Genomic DNA, 18,322 nt, shown 5'->3' with positions numbered 1-18,322 from the left:
GGGGTTGTAGGCTCAATCCCCAATAGGGGGCGTGCAGGAGGCAGCCAATCAATGTTCTTTCTCATCGATGTTTCTCTCTCTCTCTCCCCCGCCCTTCTTCTCTATCTAAAAATAAATAAAAATATATTTAAAAAATAATAAAGACTTACAGCTCTATTGTGTTTCTTAGAACAATGTATAAGAAGGCATTAAATGTCATAAAGAGTGGGGCTTCTTTTTAGAAATAAGAAACAGAATAATTCATATTTTGTGTGAAATTTAGTATTGGAGAATGGTCCTTGGTTTTAATTATAAGTTGATTAATTGAGTGGGTCAAACTTTGTGACAAGTCAAGTTATGAAGAGAGATTTTGATTTAAGTAGAAAAAATTATATGAGTGAAGACACCAAGCAGGAAACCACCATCTCAGAAGTGGAACGCGATGAATCAGTGCCTAGGAGCAGTGCTGTCCAACAGAACAGAATGCAAGCCACATGCATATTTTTACATCTTCTAGTAGCCACATTAAAAAAGGTAAAGAGAAATGGGTAAAATTAATTTTATTAATGAAATAGACAATACATTTTATTTAAACCAATATATCTGAAATATATGATCAATATAAAATTATTGAGAAATTTTATATATTTCTTTCATATAAAGATACACACACTAATCTGGTGTGTATTTTACCCTTACAACACAACTCAATTTGGACTAGTCACATTTCAAGTGCTCAGTAGCCACATGTGCCCAGTAGCTATCATAATCAGCAATGGAGCCAATGAGCATCAGGTAGACAGTCTTGCTTTCTTCTCCAATTTTCTTTCCCACCTCTAATCCATTTGAACACCATTAAGTGCAAGATACTTCCCCTACTCAAAACATCATGCACAGACACATGAAATAGAATAGAGACCCACAGCAAGTATTTTTGTGGAAGTGGTCTCTATCACCTGTAAAAACAAAGGAGCAAGGCTGCAGGTGATTGTAATCCAGGGTCAAGGTAATGATAAATGTGTGTGGTGGAAAGAGTGAGGATAGGAATATAGGCAATTTGGTTCCAGTTTGTACTCTAATTTTGCATCCTTGGGATAATTGCTAAAATTCTCTAAGTATCAAATTTCTAAGTGTAAAATAACATGCAAAAAATACTTGGAATATGTAAGGTGTTTTAAAATCAAAGCAATAACGTTAATACTCTCAATTGTAGGGCACTGAGTAAATCTCACTTGGAGAGGAAAGCAATTATCTCCATTTTATTGAAAAGAAGGTGTGATGCTGAGACATGTTCCAGAGCCTCATCTGCTTCAGGGTAATAGCCTGTCTGCTCTCCAGATGCCAGTACCCTTGGTCATCCCACCTGCCCAGAGAAGTTAGGTACTTGACCTAAAATAACAAGCTGGTGCCAGGATTTGTACTGAGACACTGTTTCCCAGTCCCCACCCGCTTCTTCCCACTCTTCCACACTCCTTCCCCAAGGATGAGAACTGGAGATATGGCCAAGGAAACAAAAGGGACTGCAACATAGAGAAGGAATTCAGGATGCCACAGACAGAGAGATGAAGACTGAAGAACAACTCTGAGATTTGGTAGGGAATTCCTCCCTCATCTTAGAATAAGCAATTTCAGGGGAGCGGTAAAAAAGAAAGAAACCTCGCCCTGGCCAGTTTGGCTCAGTGGTTAGAGCGTCGGCCTGCGGTCCTGAGAGACCCGGGTTCGGTTCCCGCTAAGGGCACGTACTTCGGTTGCAGTTTGTCCCCGGCCCTGGTTGGTTGTGCGGGTGGCAGCCACTCGATGTGTCCCTTTCACATCGATGTTTCTCTCTCTCTCTCTCCCTCCCACTCTATCTGTACAAAAAATGGAGAAATGTCCTCGGGTGAGGATTAAAAAAAAAAAAAAAAGAAAGAAACCTTATTTATGAGATAAATTTATATTTTGGGTGAATTGTTCTTCCTAGTCTCAAATTATATCTTTAGTGACTATACTTCAATTCAGTAAAATACTTTGAAGAGCTTTTTTCCTCTCCCTTCTCATAAGTTCTGAGCAGAATAGGCAAAATGGGTAAGACCAAGTTTGATCTGGAGAGCACACTGCCCTAGAGAAGGTCCCAGCAGCAAGCAGAAAAAAGAAGTTGAGGCAGATGTAGGTGCTAGAATTTCGGTCAAGTTTGGCACCTAGGGAGGGTTAAGAAAAACAGTACCGAATTTATGCTCAGAGGACCTGATCTCACATCAGTGTTGATCATTTGTGAGCTGGGAGACCCTGAGCAGTTTAACCCTCCCGAGCCTCTCTAAATATGCTCACTTGTCCATATTTGATGAGTAAAGAAGAAAATGTATAAAAAGATGAGAGGGCTGTTTGTCAAAGGTCAGGTCCGACACAGATACTGGCATGGTGCTCATGCAGGGGCAGACACATTGGGAGGGTGTCAGACTAAGGGAGTCAGGCTGCATTTCTTGGAAGATCTGGGAAGTAGGCAAGATCATAATCATGGAGGAATTGGGGTTCTATAAAGAAAGCCAGGACACACATGGTACGTTAAGAATCCAGTTAGGACTTGGTTGTAAGGTAGGATTTAATTAAAAGGCAAGAGACTAGGTAGGGGAATTTGGAGGTTTGGTTAGAGTTGGATCATCAGCAAATTTGACAAGGTAAAAAACCCACCCTGCCTCTCCCTACAGGGCTTTTAAAAATGATGCCCGATCAAAGGTAGAACTACAATTGTTGAGTGGGGATGAATGTACAGATAGAGAACATCTATTCCTAGGTTTGGTGGTAAAGAGAGATAGTAGGTAGACAGCCAAGTAGATTTTTACTATAAGCATTAAAAAATACCACTACCACCACCACCACGAACAACAAAAAAACTTACTCTGAAAAAAAAAAACAGGCTCGTAAATTTGAAGAGCTTTTTGAAAGATTCCTGCTCTCTACTCATGGGTAACTACCAGAGCATTTCTTGTTATTAATCCAAGGAGTCCTATGAAAAATATGATTCCTCTCCAGCCGCTGTACAAATGACCACACTGCTCAGTGATGAATACTAATGAGGTGCCTGGGCCCTTTATAAAAGCTGAGTGATAGTGGTCAATGAAATGCACATCTGATAATCCAATTGCATATGGTAAAACATGTCAGCCATATTAATGCATTTAACTTGCAAACAGATTAGACCAGTCTATTTGACAATACATTATCTTGCAGTAGGTTTATCCTTAGAAGGGTGCCTGATGAAAGCTCTATCAGCCCTGGCCGGTTTGGTTCAGCAGTTAGAGCGAACCAATGAGACCTGGGTTCGATTCCAGTCAAGGGCACGTACCTCGGTTGTGGTTTGTCCCCGCCCTGGTCGGGGTCACAAGGGAGGCAACCAGTCGACTTGTCACTCTTGCATTGATGTTCTCTCTCCCTCCCTCCTAATCTGTCTAAAGATAAATGGAAAAAATATCCTCGAGTGAGGATTAAAAAAGAAAAAAAATAAATAAAAATCAAACCAGATATCCAAAACTAAAGTCCAAAAGTTCAAAAAAAGTGAAGGGTTCAATTATTATTAAACAAAAAACTGGTTTAATTTCTTTTTACCAAAAAGTCATGTGGTAAGAAATACTAATTATTAGTTGTCTTCTTTACAATTCCTAAGGTTTAAAGAGACTGATACGAGAAATCACCGACCAAGGTGAAAGGAAACTTCATTTTCTTCTAGAGAAGGTGACTGTTGATAATGTCTGCTGGCATTTGAGTCACTTAGGCGTTCCCATGTCATGAAGATTTAACGTAAAATGGCTGCTCACAACATCCTACATCAGCTGGAGTCTATTTTCTCAAAACAGCTGAGGGAGGAGACAACAGAGCACTGATGTCTCCTGGGAACATGTTAGAAATGCAGACCTTAGACCATCCCAGGCCTGCTGGATCAGAAACAGGATAGGCCCCACCAATCTCTATTTTAACAAGCCTTCTAGGTGAGTTTTGATGTACACTCAAATTTGAGAACCACTGTCTAAGGTACTAACAATGTGAGAGCCTAGTAAAAAGGTGCTGATTTCTTTTTTTTTGTACCTAAGTGTATTGAGAAAAAATATTATTATATAGTCTTATAATTAATAAGACAGGCAGAAAGCATCTAAATCTGACATGTGTCCACTAGTTAAGACCTTGCCCTTCCTAAAACAAAATAGTTGGTAAGGGTTTTTTTAATTTGTATCATGACATTCCCTTCCTTCTTTTTGTTGCCTCGACAAACAGCATTAGAAGACAGAAATAGCATGTTGAAGACAGGAAGAAGGAGGGAAGGTGGTGACACCTGTGTATATCCCCTAGATGGTCAACTCTATTAACCTTAGAGTAACAGAAAATCGCAACTGAGGTAGGTGCCCTTGGCCAGAATCAAACCCTCAACTCATTGGTCCTCGAGCCAACGCTGTAACTGCTGAGCCAAACAGCCAGGGCTACTATTCTTTTACAATTATATACGAGCATAAAAAGTAAATAAAAATAATTACCTCTTTTATTAAGCTAGAGTGATACCAAACTCTGACAAGGAATGTGTATGAGTGTACCAAAAATAAAACGGGAAGCTCAAACTCTGTCATTTCAAAACTTCTAAATAAAATGTTACCAGATAATCCATTAACACATTTAAATTGTCCATGACTAGGTTCTATTTGAGAACTTAAGAATCATTAAAATGAAGAAACATATCAGAAAAATTTTATCATACATTGACAAATTTCCCAGCTCTTTTCTAGGATACATGTAGGATTTCTCTTTCCTCTCCTTATAGTTCCCTATGGTCATGTGATTTGCACTGGTCAGTAAAGTGAGAGCCAGATGTGTGTCACTTGCAGGAGGAAAGTTTAAGTCAGTGGCTGACTAGCCTTGTTCCGTCTCCCTCCACAAGAGCAACTCTCAGTGCTCCAGAGGGCTGCTCTGTGAGCCTGAGTCTGGGAGCAAGGAAGAGCTGGCGCCTCTATGACTTGTAACATGAGCAAGAAATAAGCCAATGTTGTTTTAAACTGAGAATGTGAGGTTACTGATTACTCCACCACAAACTAGCATATAATGACTGATATATATTAATAAATAAGAAGTCATGTTATCTTTCATAGATGCCTAAAAGACAAAAATTTATATCCATTTTGATAAAAATTGTTAATAGAAATATTTAACACATTAACCCTATATATCTTAACTCAGAAGTTAGCATAATGCATAATAGGAACATACTGGAAGTATTTCCATTAGAGCCAGGAAGTCCTTTATTAATGTATTTTTTGAAAAATAATGACCTGAATCAGAGAAAGAAATAATATGATGTAAAACTTGGAAATGAAGATGTAATTTTTTTCTTGCTTATAGATGATATAAATGATTTATTATTATTTATAACAGTTTTTAGGTGCTTCTCTTGGATTCTATCAGGTAAATTCAGCAATGCTTTGGGTACAAAATATAAAACTGCTTATAGATACCAACAGCTTCCATTTAACCAGAAAGTATAATGGATAAAAAGGCAAAAAATTTAAAATTTAACAATATACAAAAACTATATACAAATAAAATATTACAAAAGGTTATAAAAGACTTGAACTCATAGAAAGGCACATCATGTTTTAGAAAAGATTATTTAACATTATAGAAATGTCAGTTATTTCTAAAATAATCCATAATCTAACATTATACAAGCAAAAGTATCAACCTTTTTTTATTTATTAAAGCAATTTTTTTTTCTTTAATAATTTTAGACAGAAAGGAAGGGAGAGGAAGAGAGAGCTAGAAACAGCAATAAGAGAACATCGATAGGCCACCTCCTGCCCCACATTGGGGATTTGGCCCACAACCTGGGCATGTGCCCTGACCAAGAATCGAACCAGCAACCTCTTGGTGCATGGGTCAATGCTCAACCACTGAGCCACATTGGCCAGGGCAAACTTTTATTTTTTTTAAAACTAGACAAGAAGATTCTAAAACACTATGGAAAAAATAAACAAGTATATTCAGAAAAATTCTCAAAAAGACAAGATCAGTTCTATAAAATATTAAAACATCAAGCTACAATAAAATTAAGAAAAATAAATTTAAAACAAAAAATTTATGCATAGAAAAATTACATCATAAACAGTCAAAAGTCAGTCAACTAAGTGGAAAAATTATTTGCAACTTTTATCATAGGTAATTGGAATATTTCTTACTAAAGACTACCTGCAATCCAATAACATAACCCCCCCCCCCCCAAAAAAAACTGGAAAGGGATTAAACAGTTCATAGAAAACAGAAAAATATAATTTCTACCTGTATGGCAGCCATAAAAGTTTAACACCATAATGGTTGGTTGTTTGATTATAATAAAACGATGAGTATGTGGGGAAACAAACACTGCTGGTGGGATATTTTAAAACGCATACATTTGGCCCGGCTAGTGTGGTTCAGTGGATTGAGCATCCTCCCATTGACTGAGAGATCCGGGTTTAATTCCTAGTCAGGGTACATGCTTGGGTTGAGGGTCCCCAGTAAGGGGCATGCAGGAGGCAGCCAATCAATGTATCTCTCTCACACTGATGTTTCTATCTCTCTCTCCCTAAAAGAATCAATAAAAACATATTTTAAAAATATTTAAAATAAATAAATAAAATGCATACATTTGGACCAAACAATTCTACTTCAAATGATATCTGTATAAGGATAACTGCAGTCTTCATTATAGGACAAGATGAAAAATAATGTATTCATTAATGAGTTGAATAAACAATGGTGTATCTATCAGTGAAATATAAAATTGTCAAAAGTGATCAAGAAGCTCTATTTGTACTTATACCCTGGAACATTTTCCTAGATATTGTCTGGTGAGAAAAGAAAGGTATAGAACGGTACAGAATGCTTTTATTTCTGTAATCCACCAAGAACATAAATGCACGTACATCTCTGTATGTAATGCACATCTCTTTAAGGCTATATATACTGGTAACAAGTCGATGACTCTGGAGGGAAACAAGATGGCTAAGAGAGGGGGGTAATAGGGAATAATTATCACCATGAACTTTTTTACACTTAAAAAATAAGACAATTTTTTACTATAGTTTTAGGTTTAGAGAATAAGGAAGCAGGTAGAGTTCCATAAACCCACCCTACCCCCTGGCACCTCTATCATTTATATCTTGCATTTGTATGGTATATTTATTACAATTAATGTACCAATATGACATAGTAACCAGAGTCCACAATTTACATTAAAGGTTCATTCTTTGAGTTCCATGGATTTTGACAAATGAATGTCATATACCCACCATCACAATATCATACAAAATAGTTTCACTGCTCTAAAAATCACTTAGGCTTCACCTATTTATTGCCTTTCCTGCCATCCTCTCCCCACCATCAGGCAAATCACTTTTTAGCAGAAGGACCAGAAGTTCAAATCCCACCCAAGCACCACAGTAAATGAGACATTTTACTACTTGGATCAATCCACATCAATACGTGAGTCTCTTATTCAGATTAGTAGCTCAAAGATAGTAGCAATTTGAGCCACAGCTTCAATTAGTCTAATCTCAAGGGTATTTGTATGAAATGCCAGTCAGACTAAATGGTTCAGGGTGACCTTGATAATTCTCCTAAAGGGTTTTTACAAAGCCAGCCTCAAACTTCTGTTATCATGTTATCTTGCCTCTTGATTCTATACAAATTTCCAATATTGTAACCCTTCCTCGATATTCCAACTCAAGGCTTATGGTTTCATATCTCTGTAAAGATAATGCATAAATCTTTGAAATGAAAGGCCCTAAATGTTTTTGGACTTTTTAAAAAACAAGCTAATAGAAACATGATATATCTAAACAGAAATATTAACATAGAATAGAAAAACTCTAATTTATATAAAGTGAAAAATCAGTAAGGCTATTACAAATATGTGGCTTTAAGTAGCCAAGTATTCTTGAAAGCTTATTTGTTGTTAGTCTCCACATATCTGTCCAAAGAGCTAGGAATATAATAGGATCCAAGTCTCAGACATATTGTTTTGTTTTGAAATTCAGCAAACTCTTCTCAACTATGTCTTTTTCTCATAATCTCTTTCAGGAAATTAAGAAAAGGCACTGTACAACTTCATAACACATTTTTTTGGTACATTCATCAATCGGAAAGGGCTGTAACATCCAAGAGAAGGCTGATTTAAAATATGAAAAATATTTCCTTGAAAGAGAGAAAAATGTTTTACTTAACACTGCTTAGAACAGCTACTTAACAGAAATAAATTAAGTAAAAGAACAACCTAGACTAGCTTTAGTCAATGAAGTTGTTACTCTAGGCATAGACAAGGACACTCTGAAGATTTGAATTGAAGACTTAACTCCAGCACTAACCTCACCACCTTACACTACTCTTGAAAATGCAGAATCTTTACTGTTAATTTTACTTTCTACAACTGGCCACAGGTTTGTTGAGAAGAGATAAGAAACCAAGGACAAAGGAATAAAGGTTTCTATTCCATTCCCCTTCCAAAAGAGAGAAACACTGAGAAACTGCTAAAAGCCAGGAGTTTTATATTTTTTTAAAAAATAACAATACTATGAAGTATATATTACTTTCATTCTGTAGATAATTGAGGTAGAGCCAGAAATTAAAGTTAGACATGGTTATAAAACTCATGTTTTAAAAGTTAAAGTAACATTTATTTAAAAAATTTAGAATGTAAATAAACAACAAAACCAAACATTATTTCATTGCTCAGAGGCACAGACAAAAATGGGGTTCTAAGCAAAGTGACCTCACCTTACAGGGTGATCTAATCATACACTCACCATGATGGGTACTCATGCCCTAGGCATATAACTTTAGTAAAAGGTGTATTTTTGCCTTAAGCAAGCCCTGTGCATCTAGGCTACCACTTTCAAAATGCCTTTTCAGACCCATCAGAAGTTTAACAACTCTCAAGAGAGCACATAATCTCAACTATCCTATCCAATCCCTGCCTTACTTTCTCCTACCTTCATGTTATCTTCCTTATTGTTTCCTCCTTAATTTCAAATGCATGAAAGAAATTGCAAAACTGTCATTCTCTGGAGCATTTGAGATCTAGCTTCCCAGCAGTTCTGTTTGGCTGAAACAAATTCATAAAAATTCTCTACAGGTTTGGACATTTCTTATGTTGACACATTATTTATCATTTCTTTTTTTGTATACATATTATACACACCTATATATCTTTAAAAAATGCAGATATATGAATCATTGTTTACAAATATGTAGTCTGATTTTCTGCCTTTTCCACTTAACAACACACCAGGAATCTTTCCATGTACTTACATATTTCAATATCTTTTCAAAAAGGCTGCATTGTTATCCTATACATTAAATGACTATACATTACCCTGATAAACCAATTTTCTCTTATTGCATAAATTGTTTATATATACAATATAAATTGTTTCTAATTTTGTGCCACAGTCAAGTGTTGTAATGATTATTACTGCACTTATTATTTAGTACATATTTGTATTTTCTTAAGCTAAATTCCTAGAAGTGAAATTGCCTAAAATAGATGTTTATTTGTTTTAATCCTCACCTGAGGACACTTTTTCATTTTTTGATCAGATAGAGTGAAAGAAAGAGAGAGGAAGAGAGACAGAGAAACATTGATGTGAAAGGGACACATTGAGTGGTTGCCACCCACAGGAACCAACCAGGGCCGGGGACAAACTGCAACAGAGGTACATGCCCTTAGTGGGAACCAAACCCAGGTCTCTCTGAACTGCAGGCCGACACTCTAACCACTGAGCCAAACCGGCCAGGGCCATGTTTATTTTTTAATCACATACAAATCTGTGTTGAAATCATGGGGCTTCTTTACTAACAGTCAAAACTAGTCTTTATTTGTGGGTAAATAAAAACCCCGCCTAATTGGACATGAAGAATGTTGTCTTTTCCTAGGGCTAATCATAAGCCTTTTTATTTGAAGTTTAAGAAAAAAAATAAGGCTACTCTAATACATTTTATCTTTTGGCTCTTTGAGATAAGTGAGATAAAATATAACTCTTGTAATAACAGCATAGATAATGTAGTGGAGAGACAGAATCATGTTCACTATTAAATCCCTGCCAAATGCTCAGCTACTTAGTGGAAAATTAGTTTTTAATAATATAATGAAACTGTAATCCAACCTACTCTACTGACTTTGAAATGTCACTCTCTCATGAAGCACTGGCTGGACCTTACAAAAAGCCCTTTGCTATGTATCCTAGGATTACCTACCTTTTTTTTTTTTTGAGATACCAAGAGCATATAAACACTGGGTCCTAAGGAAATTAGATAACTAAAAAAGCACATTTAGTTGGGAGGAAATATTCTTCTCACATTTAACAACCTTTATGAAGGTCTATACTGTAGCTCAATGTGCAAAAAAAACCCCAAAAACTGGGTTCTGAGAATTATGGCACCTCATTTATGGTGATAATTAACTTTTCTCTAGGGTATTTTTGAAATGTTTGGATGAACACAAGCATAAACAAAACAGGCCTTACGGTCTTTGAATGACAGGAAGAAAGTCAATTTAGCTACAAAACGCTGAACAAAGTAAGACTATGAAATTTCAGGGTGATTTGCAGATTCAAAAGAACACATGACTAAAAAAAATATTAATAATGTTTCCCTTCGATTTATGGCTTACAGAGACATACAATTTCAAATACTCATCAGGCTCATTACCCACATTATAAAAAGTAATCATCTACCTTTTAAAGGTACAGGTTATATTTTTTATTTGTTCACTTTAAATTATTATTTTTTAAAATATTTTTCCTTTATTGATTTTAGAGAGAGGAAGGGAGAGGGAGAGAGAGATAGAAACATCAATGAGAGAGAACATCATTGACTGGCTGCCTCCTGCATGTGCCTCACTGGGGATCGGGCCCACAACCTGGGCATGTGCCCTGACCAGGAATCAAACCAGCAACCTCTTGGTACATGTGTCGACACTCAACCAGTGAGCCACACTGGTTGGGCAATTTTTTAAAAAAAATATCCTGAATGTATACCCAGTGACTGCTGAAAATATATAATGTTTCTTAACTCAAAAGACTTATTTATCATTATGAGTAATAGGCATTTAATATTTATTGATAATCTCTGCGAGAACCAAGGCAAGTGACCAAAACAAATAGAATTTATGATCTAAATGAGCAATGCTCAAATTAGGGGGCTTGGAAAGAAAAATAATATCTAAAGGGCCCTGTGGCTTGAAAAAAATATTCAATATGCTTAACATATCTATTACTTATTTTCTTAAACTATAGAAAGCAAATCTCAAATTCTTAGTTTGGGAAAATATACGCATACAATGTGCATATTCTATTAATTATAAAATTATGAGCAATATATTTTAATTCTGCCAATGATATAATAAATGATGCAATTTAGATGCTATTCACAGTATACCATAGTATTACCAAAAAGTTCAATTTTCTCCCATTAAAAAGTAAAAGAAAATAATCACTTAGCACCCATCAAAGTAATAATTGATTCAAGCAAGAATTATCAATATATGCTAAAACTAGTGGGTGAAAGTTGAAAGAAACAAGTTATTTGCAACATCTCCCCACAAGTTACTTATTATTTCCTAAGGGAAAATAATAATGTTACAGTGAAGATACTACTTTGTGTGTATTAGTGCATGTAAATAGATAACTACACTATGATGTTGCAAACCAAGGTATTTCCCTATACTCATTTAAAGCAAAAATTATAACATTGTAATGTATGTAAATATTGAGTCAATTATAGAATAAAAAATGGAGAATAGACTGACATAATTGCAAAATTTCTACACGTTATATTAAGTAGTACAATATATATTTCTTTTTATTAATCCTCACCTGAGGATATTTATCCACTGTTTTTTAGAGAGAATGGAAGGGAGGGAGGAAGAGACAGAAAGAGAAGCATCAATGTGAGACACGATCTCGACCTGGGCTAGGGATTGAACCTGCAACCTAGGTAAATGTTCATGACTAGGAATTGAACCCGAGACCTTTTAACCACTGAGCTAAACTGGCCAGGGCAAAGTAGTACAATATTAACTCCAAGTGGACTATGAAAGTTAAAGACTTATTTGTCAAAATAGATAAAAAAGCAAGACCCAACTATATGTAGTTTACAAGTTCATGCAATTTAGATATAAAGAAACTGGTTAAAAGTAAATTAATAGCCCGGTGTGGCTCAGTGGTTGAGTGTTGACCCATGCACCAAGAGATCATTAGTTGGATTCCCAGTCAGGGCACATGCCCAGGATGTGGGTTTGATCCCCAGTAGAGGATGTGCAGGAGTGAGCTGAAGGACGTTGATACTTCTCTCTCTCTAAAAAAAAAAAAAAAAAAAAATCAATGAAACATTTTTAAAAAAGTAAATTAATAGAAAAAGATATATCAGGCAACAGAAAACGTTAAAAGACTGGAGTGGCTATATTAATATCAAATAAAACAGACCTCAAGACAAAGATATCAAAGGTAAAGGGACACACTTCTTGACAGTAAAAGAGTCAATCAGTAAAATATAACATCCAAAAGCAAAGCTCCAACTATTTTCGTCAGTGAAGTTTTTTTTGGATGGCTATGATACTGGACAGCCATGCCCATTTATGTAGGTATTGTCTATGACTGCTTTCATGCTACAATGGCAGTGCTGAGTACTTTTGTGAGAGGAACTGTATGTTTCACAAAGCCTAAAATATTTACCACCTGGCCCTTTACAGAAAATGTTTGTTGACTCCTAAAAAGGAATTAAGTTACAAACCATACATGTGCTTGGTCCAACAGTAAGTCAGTCAAAAACTTTATATCTAAATTGCATGAACTTGTAAACTACATATAGTTGGGTCTTGCTTTTTTATCTATTTTGACAAATAAGTCTTTAACTTTCACAGTCCACTTCGAGTTATAAATACAATGCATAACTATTTAAAGAGAGAAAAAGAATCAAAAGAAGGTTATGTGTTTTAGGAAATATACCTTGATTAGAAACACCTGTAACGTGTAAATAAACCTCAGGTTATAAAACTTGAAATTCAAACATATTTTCATTTAACTAACAGTCCTAACTCAATGCAGAATGTCATTATATCCTTAACATAAATAACTAGTTTTTATAACATAGAAGTAAATAAAACTAAAAGGGCACTAATCTAACAACCCCCCCACCCAAAACACAGCATTTTGATGATTTTGTTTTTTATCTGAACATTAAATGGACAGTTTAGTATAAACTCCAAACAGCCAAATTTTAAGTCTATATTTTAAGTCTATATTTGTTCAAACACCAAATGTAAATGGTAAAAGGAACTGTGTTAATGTACACTTAAATAAAAATTCTTCACAGCAAAATTTTAGAGACTTGAACAAATCTAATAAAATGATGCATTTACTTGGTTTTATTTTCTCCATTAGGAAACGGGCATACACACACAGAGAAATCATTTGTCAAATTCTGACTATGACGGTGGCTCAAACTTGGTTAAAATGAATTTTTTTTTTAAATAAAAAATGCAGACACACATTGTTTTTGTTTTGTGTTTTTAAATCTGAGGCACACAGAACCAAAAAACAAAAATGTACCCAACACACTTAGGTTCAGAAAAACAATAGAAACAACATGACAGATGCTATAAAAGAAAGACAAGGAAAAACAGGAAAAGTGAAGAAGGATGATACGTACTCACCTTTAAAACTGAAGTACACTTCCTCTTCAGACAGAATAGATTAGGAATAACAGGTTAAAATTGTACTAACAAATGGCTGATAAAAAATATAGGGAGCCTCTGTCTACGTGGGTCTCCAAGAAGAGGCAAACTGGTTTAAACAACGGCATACTAGCAAGAATGAACTAGAACTGCTCTGTCAAGTAGGGTGGCAATTAAAATAAAAATTAATGAAAATTCAATGTTGAAAATTCAAATTTTCAGTTACATTAGCCACATTTTAAGTGTTCAATAGTCACATGTGGCTAAAGGCTATGACACTAAACAGTATAGATGCAGAACATTTCCATTATCACAAAAAGTTCTGCTGGGCAGCACTGGGCTAGGCTCAGTGTCTTGAGAGGGTCTCATAAAGATAGTTTGATTTTCCCTAGAGCTTTTGGCTCATTTATTTAGTTTACAAAACTTTTTGTTTTTTATTTTATAGAGGCTTTTGCTCTTCAGTCACATTATATTCATTTAAACATTTTTCATATTAAATTGAAAATGCATGCAATTGTACAAAAGAAATAGAATGTACTCCTTATAGAACAAGTAGCAATTTAAAATGCTACTTTGCACAATGCTTTTTAAAATTTGCATAACTGAACAAAATGCATACAGATATATAAAACTATTAGTTTGATATTTAACTAGCAAATTACAAATACATATGCTTAATTTCTAAACAAATCAACTATAGTTGAAAAATAGAAAAGTAAATCTAAGTTCACCTAAGTTAAATGGAAATATAAATATGAAAAAAAAAACCCAAGTAAAATTAGTAGTTGTAAAAGTGTAGCAATAAAATCAATCAAAATATTGATATAACATTGCCATATTCATTCTTAAACACTACTGATAGCATTTGATTCAAATGAAGAGTACTGAAAAATTCCCTTGTATTCAAGAGAAACATAAAGATTATTTAACCTATGCTTTAAAATTAAATGGCCAAATTAAAAAAACTATTTAAATACAGGTAATATATTAATTAAAATTCGTATCAGAATTAACAACGAATAAATTTTTGAATATGTAGCAAGGATAGAATCAAAGTTATGCGATGTAAATACAAGAAATACATAACTGATTGAAATGATATGGGTGGGACAACATGCATTTTAAAAACTAAAGCTATCTCATAAATAATTCTACAAGATATTAGTTTTATATGTAATAAACAATGTAGTCATTTAACACATCAGCTATTTTCTAATTTTTATACATTATTTGTTTTATATTCATTGCATTTTTTTTTTCAAATTTAGAACTTATACCATGTATCTCAGCGTACTTCAAATGCAATAATAAAATTATTTTAAATTCACTGATATTTTCTTTGTGCTACTTTAGAATAAAAACTTCTCTGGCTATATCATGCTTACTTTCCTTTTACTAATCACATTTTCAACTTATTAATCTTTAGAATTGTTATATTAAACAATTTTGATTTTAAAATCTAAAAAAAATCACAAGTGAAACTAAATTAAACAAGCAGAGGAGAGTAGGAAGTAACTAAGAAAAAGGAAAAAAAAACCTTAGCAAAAACAATAATGGAGGTTAGGAATAATATTCTAAAGAACCACAGAAAACTTTAAGCAATAAAAGCCAAAACAGGAAGTAAAACTTTAAGACCAAATAAAACCATGTATCAGATCAGGTTCTTTACTAAATTATTAGATAATAATTTGCTATTCTTTTGGAGTCAGAAATTACCTTCCCCACCACACCTCCACCAGTAGATAAATACATAATGTCTATATACTGAGATTCACAGTTTCTGGATTTACTTTTCCACCACTTAAACTGTGGATCATTGCTATCATATGAGAGTGTTTGTTCAGTTCCTCTTGCTGAAGTTTCACTTGCGACTCTTTCTCTTCCAAACGACCTTCTAATTGGGACTTTTGAACCTCAAGGGAGGATGCCTAAGAAATTGGAGAGGGGGGGAGGGAGAAAAACAAATAATTTTGCCCTTTTCTCTTCATAGATATTTTAAGATATCCTTATTTTTCATTAACCATTTCAAATGACACATTATAAATATGTATATTTTAGTTAACTAAATTATATGGTTAGGTTAAGGTAAGTAATCATTAAACAATACAAAATAAATTGGGAAGACCATTCGTCTTTTTAAGTCATTGCTAGCAACTAAAATTTTGCAGAAAATACTACATATTAATATTTAGAATTACTATTAAAATAACCACATGAAAGCAGAACCAGGAAATCTGTAAATGTGGCATGGAATTTTATGCCTCTTCTGTCACTTATGCTGTGCAGTTGTTCAGTCGTTTAATTTTGGTCTGTTCTCACCTTCCTGGTAGTAGTAGATGGACCAGAAAGCACTTTTCATAGCTACCACACCAAACAACCATGATAATACAGAAAGAGCAATGGACTCAGATTCTGAATAATTCTACTTAGCTATGTGACTGTCCTTCAGCCAATAACTTAACCCAAGACTCAGTTTCATTTTCTGGATGAAAATAATTGTTAGCTTACATATTAATATATTTGTCAAAGTGAAGAGGATTAAGACAAATGTTTCAAATAGTCCTTTGCAAATCATAGTTTTTTTTAAAATATGTTTTTATTGATTTTCCAGAGAGAGAGAGAGAGGATGTGAGAGAGATACATCGATCAGCTGTCTCCTGTATGGTCCCCACTGGGGATCGAGCCTGTACCCCCGGCATGTGCCCTGACCAGGAATTAAATTGGGACGATGCTCAATCCACTGAGCCACACTAACTGGGCGCAAATCATAAAATTCTAAACAAATGTGAACTACTATTATTATTACTATTTCTATAAGCAGCTACCTGAATGTGACATTAAGAACTGGGAACCATTTTCGGTATTCCTTGCCCACTTAACAGCAATAAGTGCTGGCAAACAGTATATATTTAATAAATGTTTGCTTATTTTAGGGAATACAGGTTATCACACTGTGAGAGTCCTCATAACAAAGAATTCTGAGATCCTAATATCTTCAAAACAAAATTAAACTAAAAAAAGAGAATATTAATTTATCCAAATTCACCTTTTTCATAAATTAAGACTTCTTCATTTTACTGCAAACGAGGACTCAACAGATTCTTACCTTAATGCTCAATTCTTTTCTTATATGTTCCGATCTGCTTACTTCTTTTCTAAGGATATCAATGGTTTCTTCCTTTTCTTCCCTTTCTTTTTGTAAGACTTTAATCTTTTCTTCTTGTACTTTTGTTTTTTGTTGCAAGTCTTAAAACAAACAGACAGACAACTATACTGACATACCCCAGAAAGCTTTCACAGCTGTAATGTCATAAGGCAAAAGAAAGACAGCTAGGAATACAAAGAAATATTTACTGGAAATAAAAGTATTACAGCATTTGATGAATTAAAAAAACCATGTAACTCTTCCCTGTACCAGTATTCTACAGTAAAATGCCAGATTCCCACGTCTTTCCCTCTTCCTTTGTTCTAAAGATAATATATAGTAATGAGGGGAAGGACAATCCTCAGAGCTTATGGGTTAGAAGAAAAAGGGAGAGAGAAAACTATGAAAAATTATATAGGTAGATGATATCTGTGCTCTAAGGCAAGTGAGTTAGAACAAAAATGTTTCTGTGGATCACTTCGGAGCTATCCTTAAGAAACTAGTAACTAAAAGTTACCTAGCACTGCCACCTGCTGTTATGTTCCTTTAAAATGTTTTATTTTAAAAAGGACAATAATTTCCTACAGCTCCCAGTTTTTAAGATCAGTTTAACTAAATTGCTTTGTGAAATGTCATGGCAAAAAAAGGAGAGCCGTTTAGAATGTGAGCAGTAGAAACTAATGAAAAACCAAAATAAAAACCACTCATGTTTTGAGTTTCTTCTAACACAAGGTAACATTAACATATAAACAACTTGTTAAATAAAAAGCTACTTACTTGCTAGTTTACACTCTCTGTCTACTAGTTGGTTGTGTACTTCTTTTCTCTGTTCTTCTCTTTCTATTAACTGGGCAACAGTTCTGAAGTTATAAAAACAATCGAAGAAAATATCAATGAACCATTATTATTTCCGTTTCTCCTAAAGTATTTTAGGAGAAAATTCTGAAGAATAGTAATTACCCTTACATTCTGCGAAATGTTGTTTTTTATCTAAAATAAGTTAAAATTTTATTAAATTATCTGTAAAAAATAATGTTCTGTATAAAGGAAATCACTGTTTTTAAAAATTCAAAAATAATCAGAATAAAGAACTAAAAATTTTACTTTTCATTTTGTTGCTTGAGTGACTCATTCAACTTTTTCACTGTCTCAATTTGTTTCTTCAGAGAATCACATGTGATCTGCAACTCTTTATTCTTCTTTTCAGTGGTTTCATTCCTAAAAGTTAGAAGATAAGTGATATTTTTATAGAAGAAAATATCTAAGAAAAGAAACTCAATGTTTACTTTTTTCTTCTAACCAAACTGCATACACTGAAGGTAAGAGGAATGTTATAAACAAGCAGGACATAAATAGAGTTAGATTAACTCTAAAAGACAGTTAAAGACATGTTTTGGCTGACTGAGGTGATAAAAATGACATACGAAATGGAAATGTGTGGGGCATCAACCTCATATTTGTAAATATATAGCTTT

At 34.2% G+C, this 18,322-nt stretch overlaps 1 protein-coding gene across 1 annotated transcript in view; it reads right to left on the bottom strand.

The window, feature by feature from the left end:
- Nucleotides 1-15,363: 15,363 nt before the first annotated feature.
- The window catches only part of CIP2A (cellular inhibitor of PP2A), a 53,720-nt gene continuing 50,761 nt past the window's right edge, over nucleotides 15,364-18,322 (bottom strand). The window contains exons 18-21 of the mRNA XM_036242268.1: nucleotides 17,952-18,065; nucleotides 17,625-17,707; nucleotides 16,809-16,948; nucleotides 15,364-15,630 (exon numbers count right to left, since the gene is read on the bottom strand). Of these exons, the coding sequence (XP_036098161.1) occupies nucleotides 15,460-15,630; nucleotides 16,809-16,948; nucleotides 17,625-17,707; nucleotides 17,952-18,065 (508 nt within the window). The 3' untranslated portion in view covers nucleotides 15,364-15,459. The remainder of the gene's footprint in view (nucleotides 15,631-16,808; nucleotides 16,949-17,624; nucleotides 17,708-17,951; nucleotides 18,066-18,322) is intronic.

This window comes from Molossus molossus, unplaced genomic scaffold (assembly GCF_014108415.1).
Source record: "Molossus molossus isolate mMolMol1 unplaced genomic scaffold, mMolMol1.p scaffold_m16_p_5, whole genome shotgun sequence".
NCBI lineage: Eukaryota > Metazoa > Chordata > Mammalia > Chiroptera > Molossidae > Molossus > Molossus molossus.
This window is presented reverse-complemented; position numbering and strand designations above follow the sequence as displayed.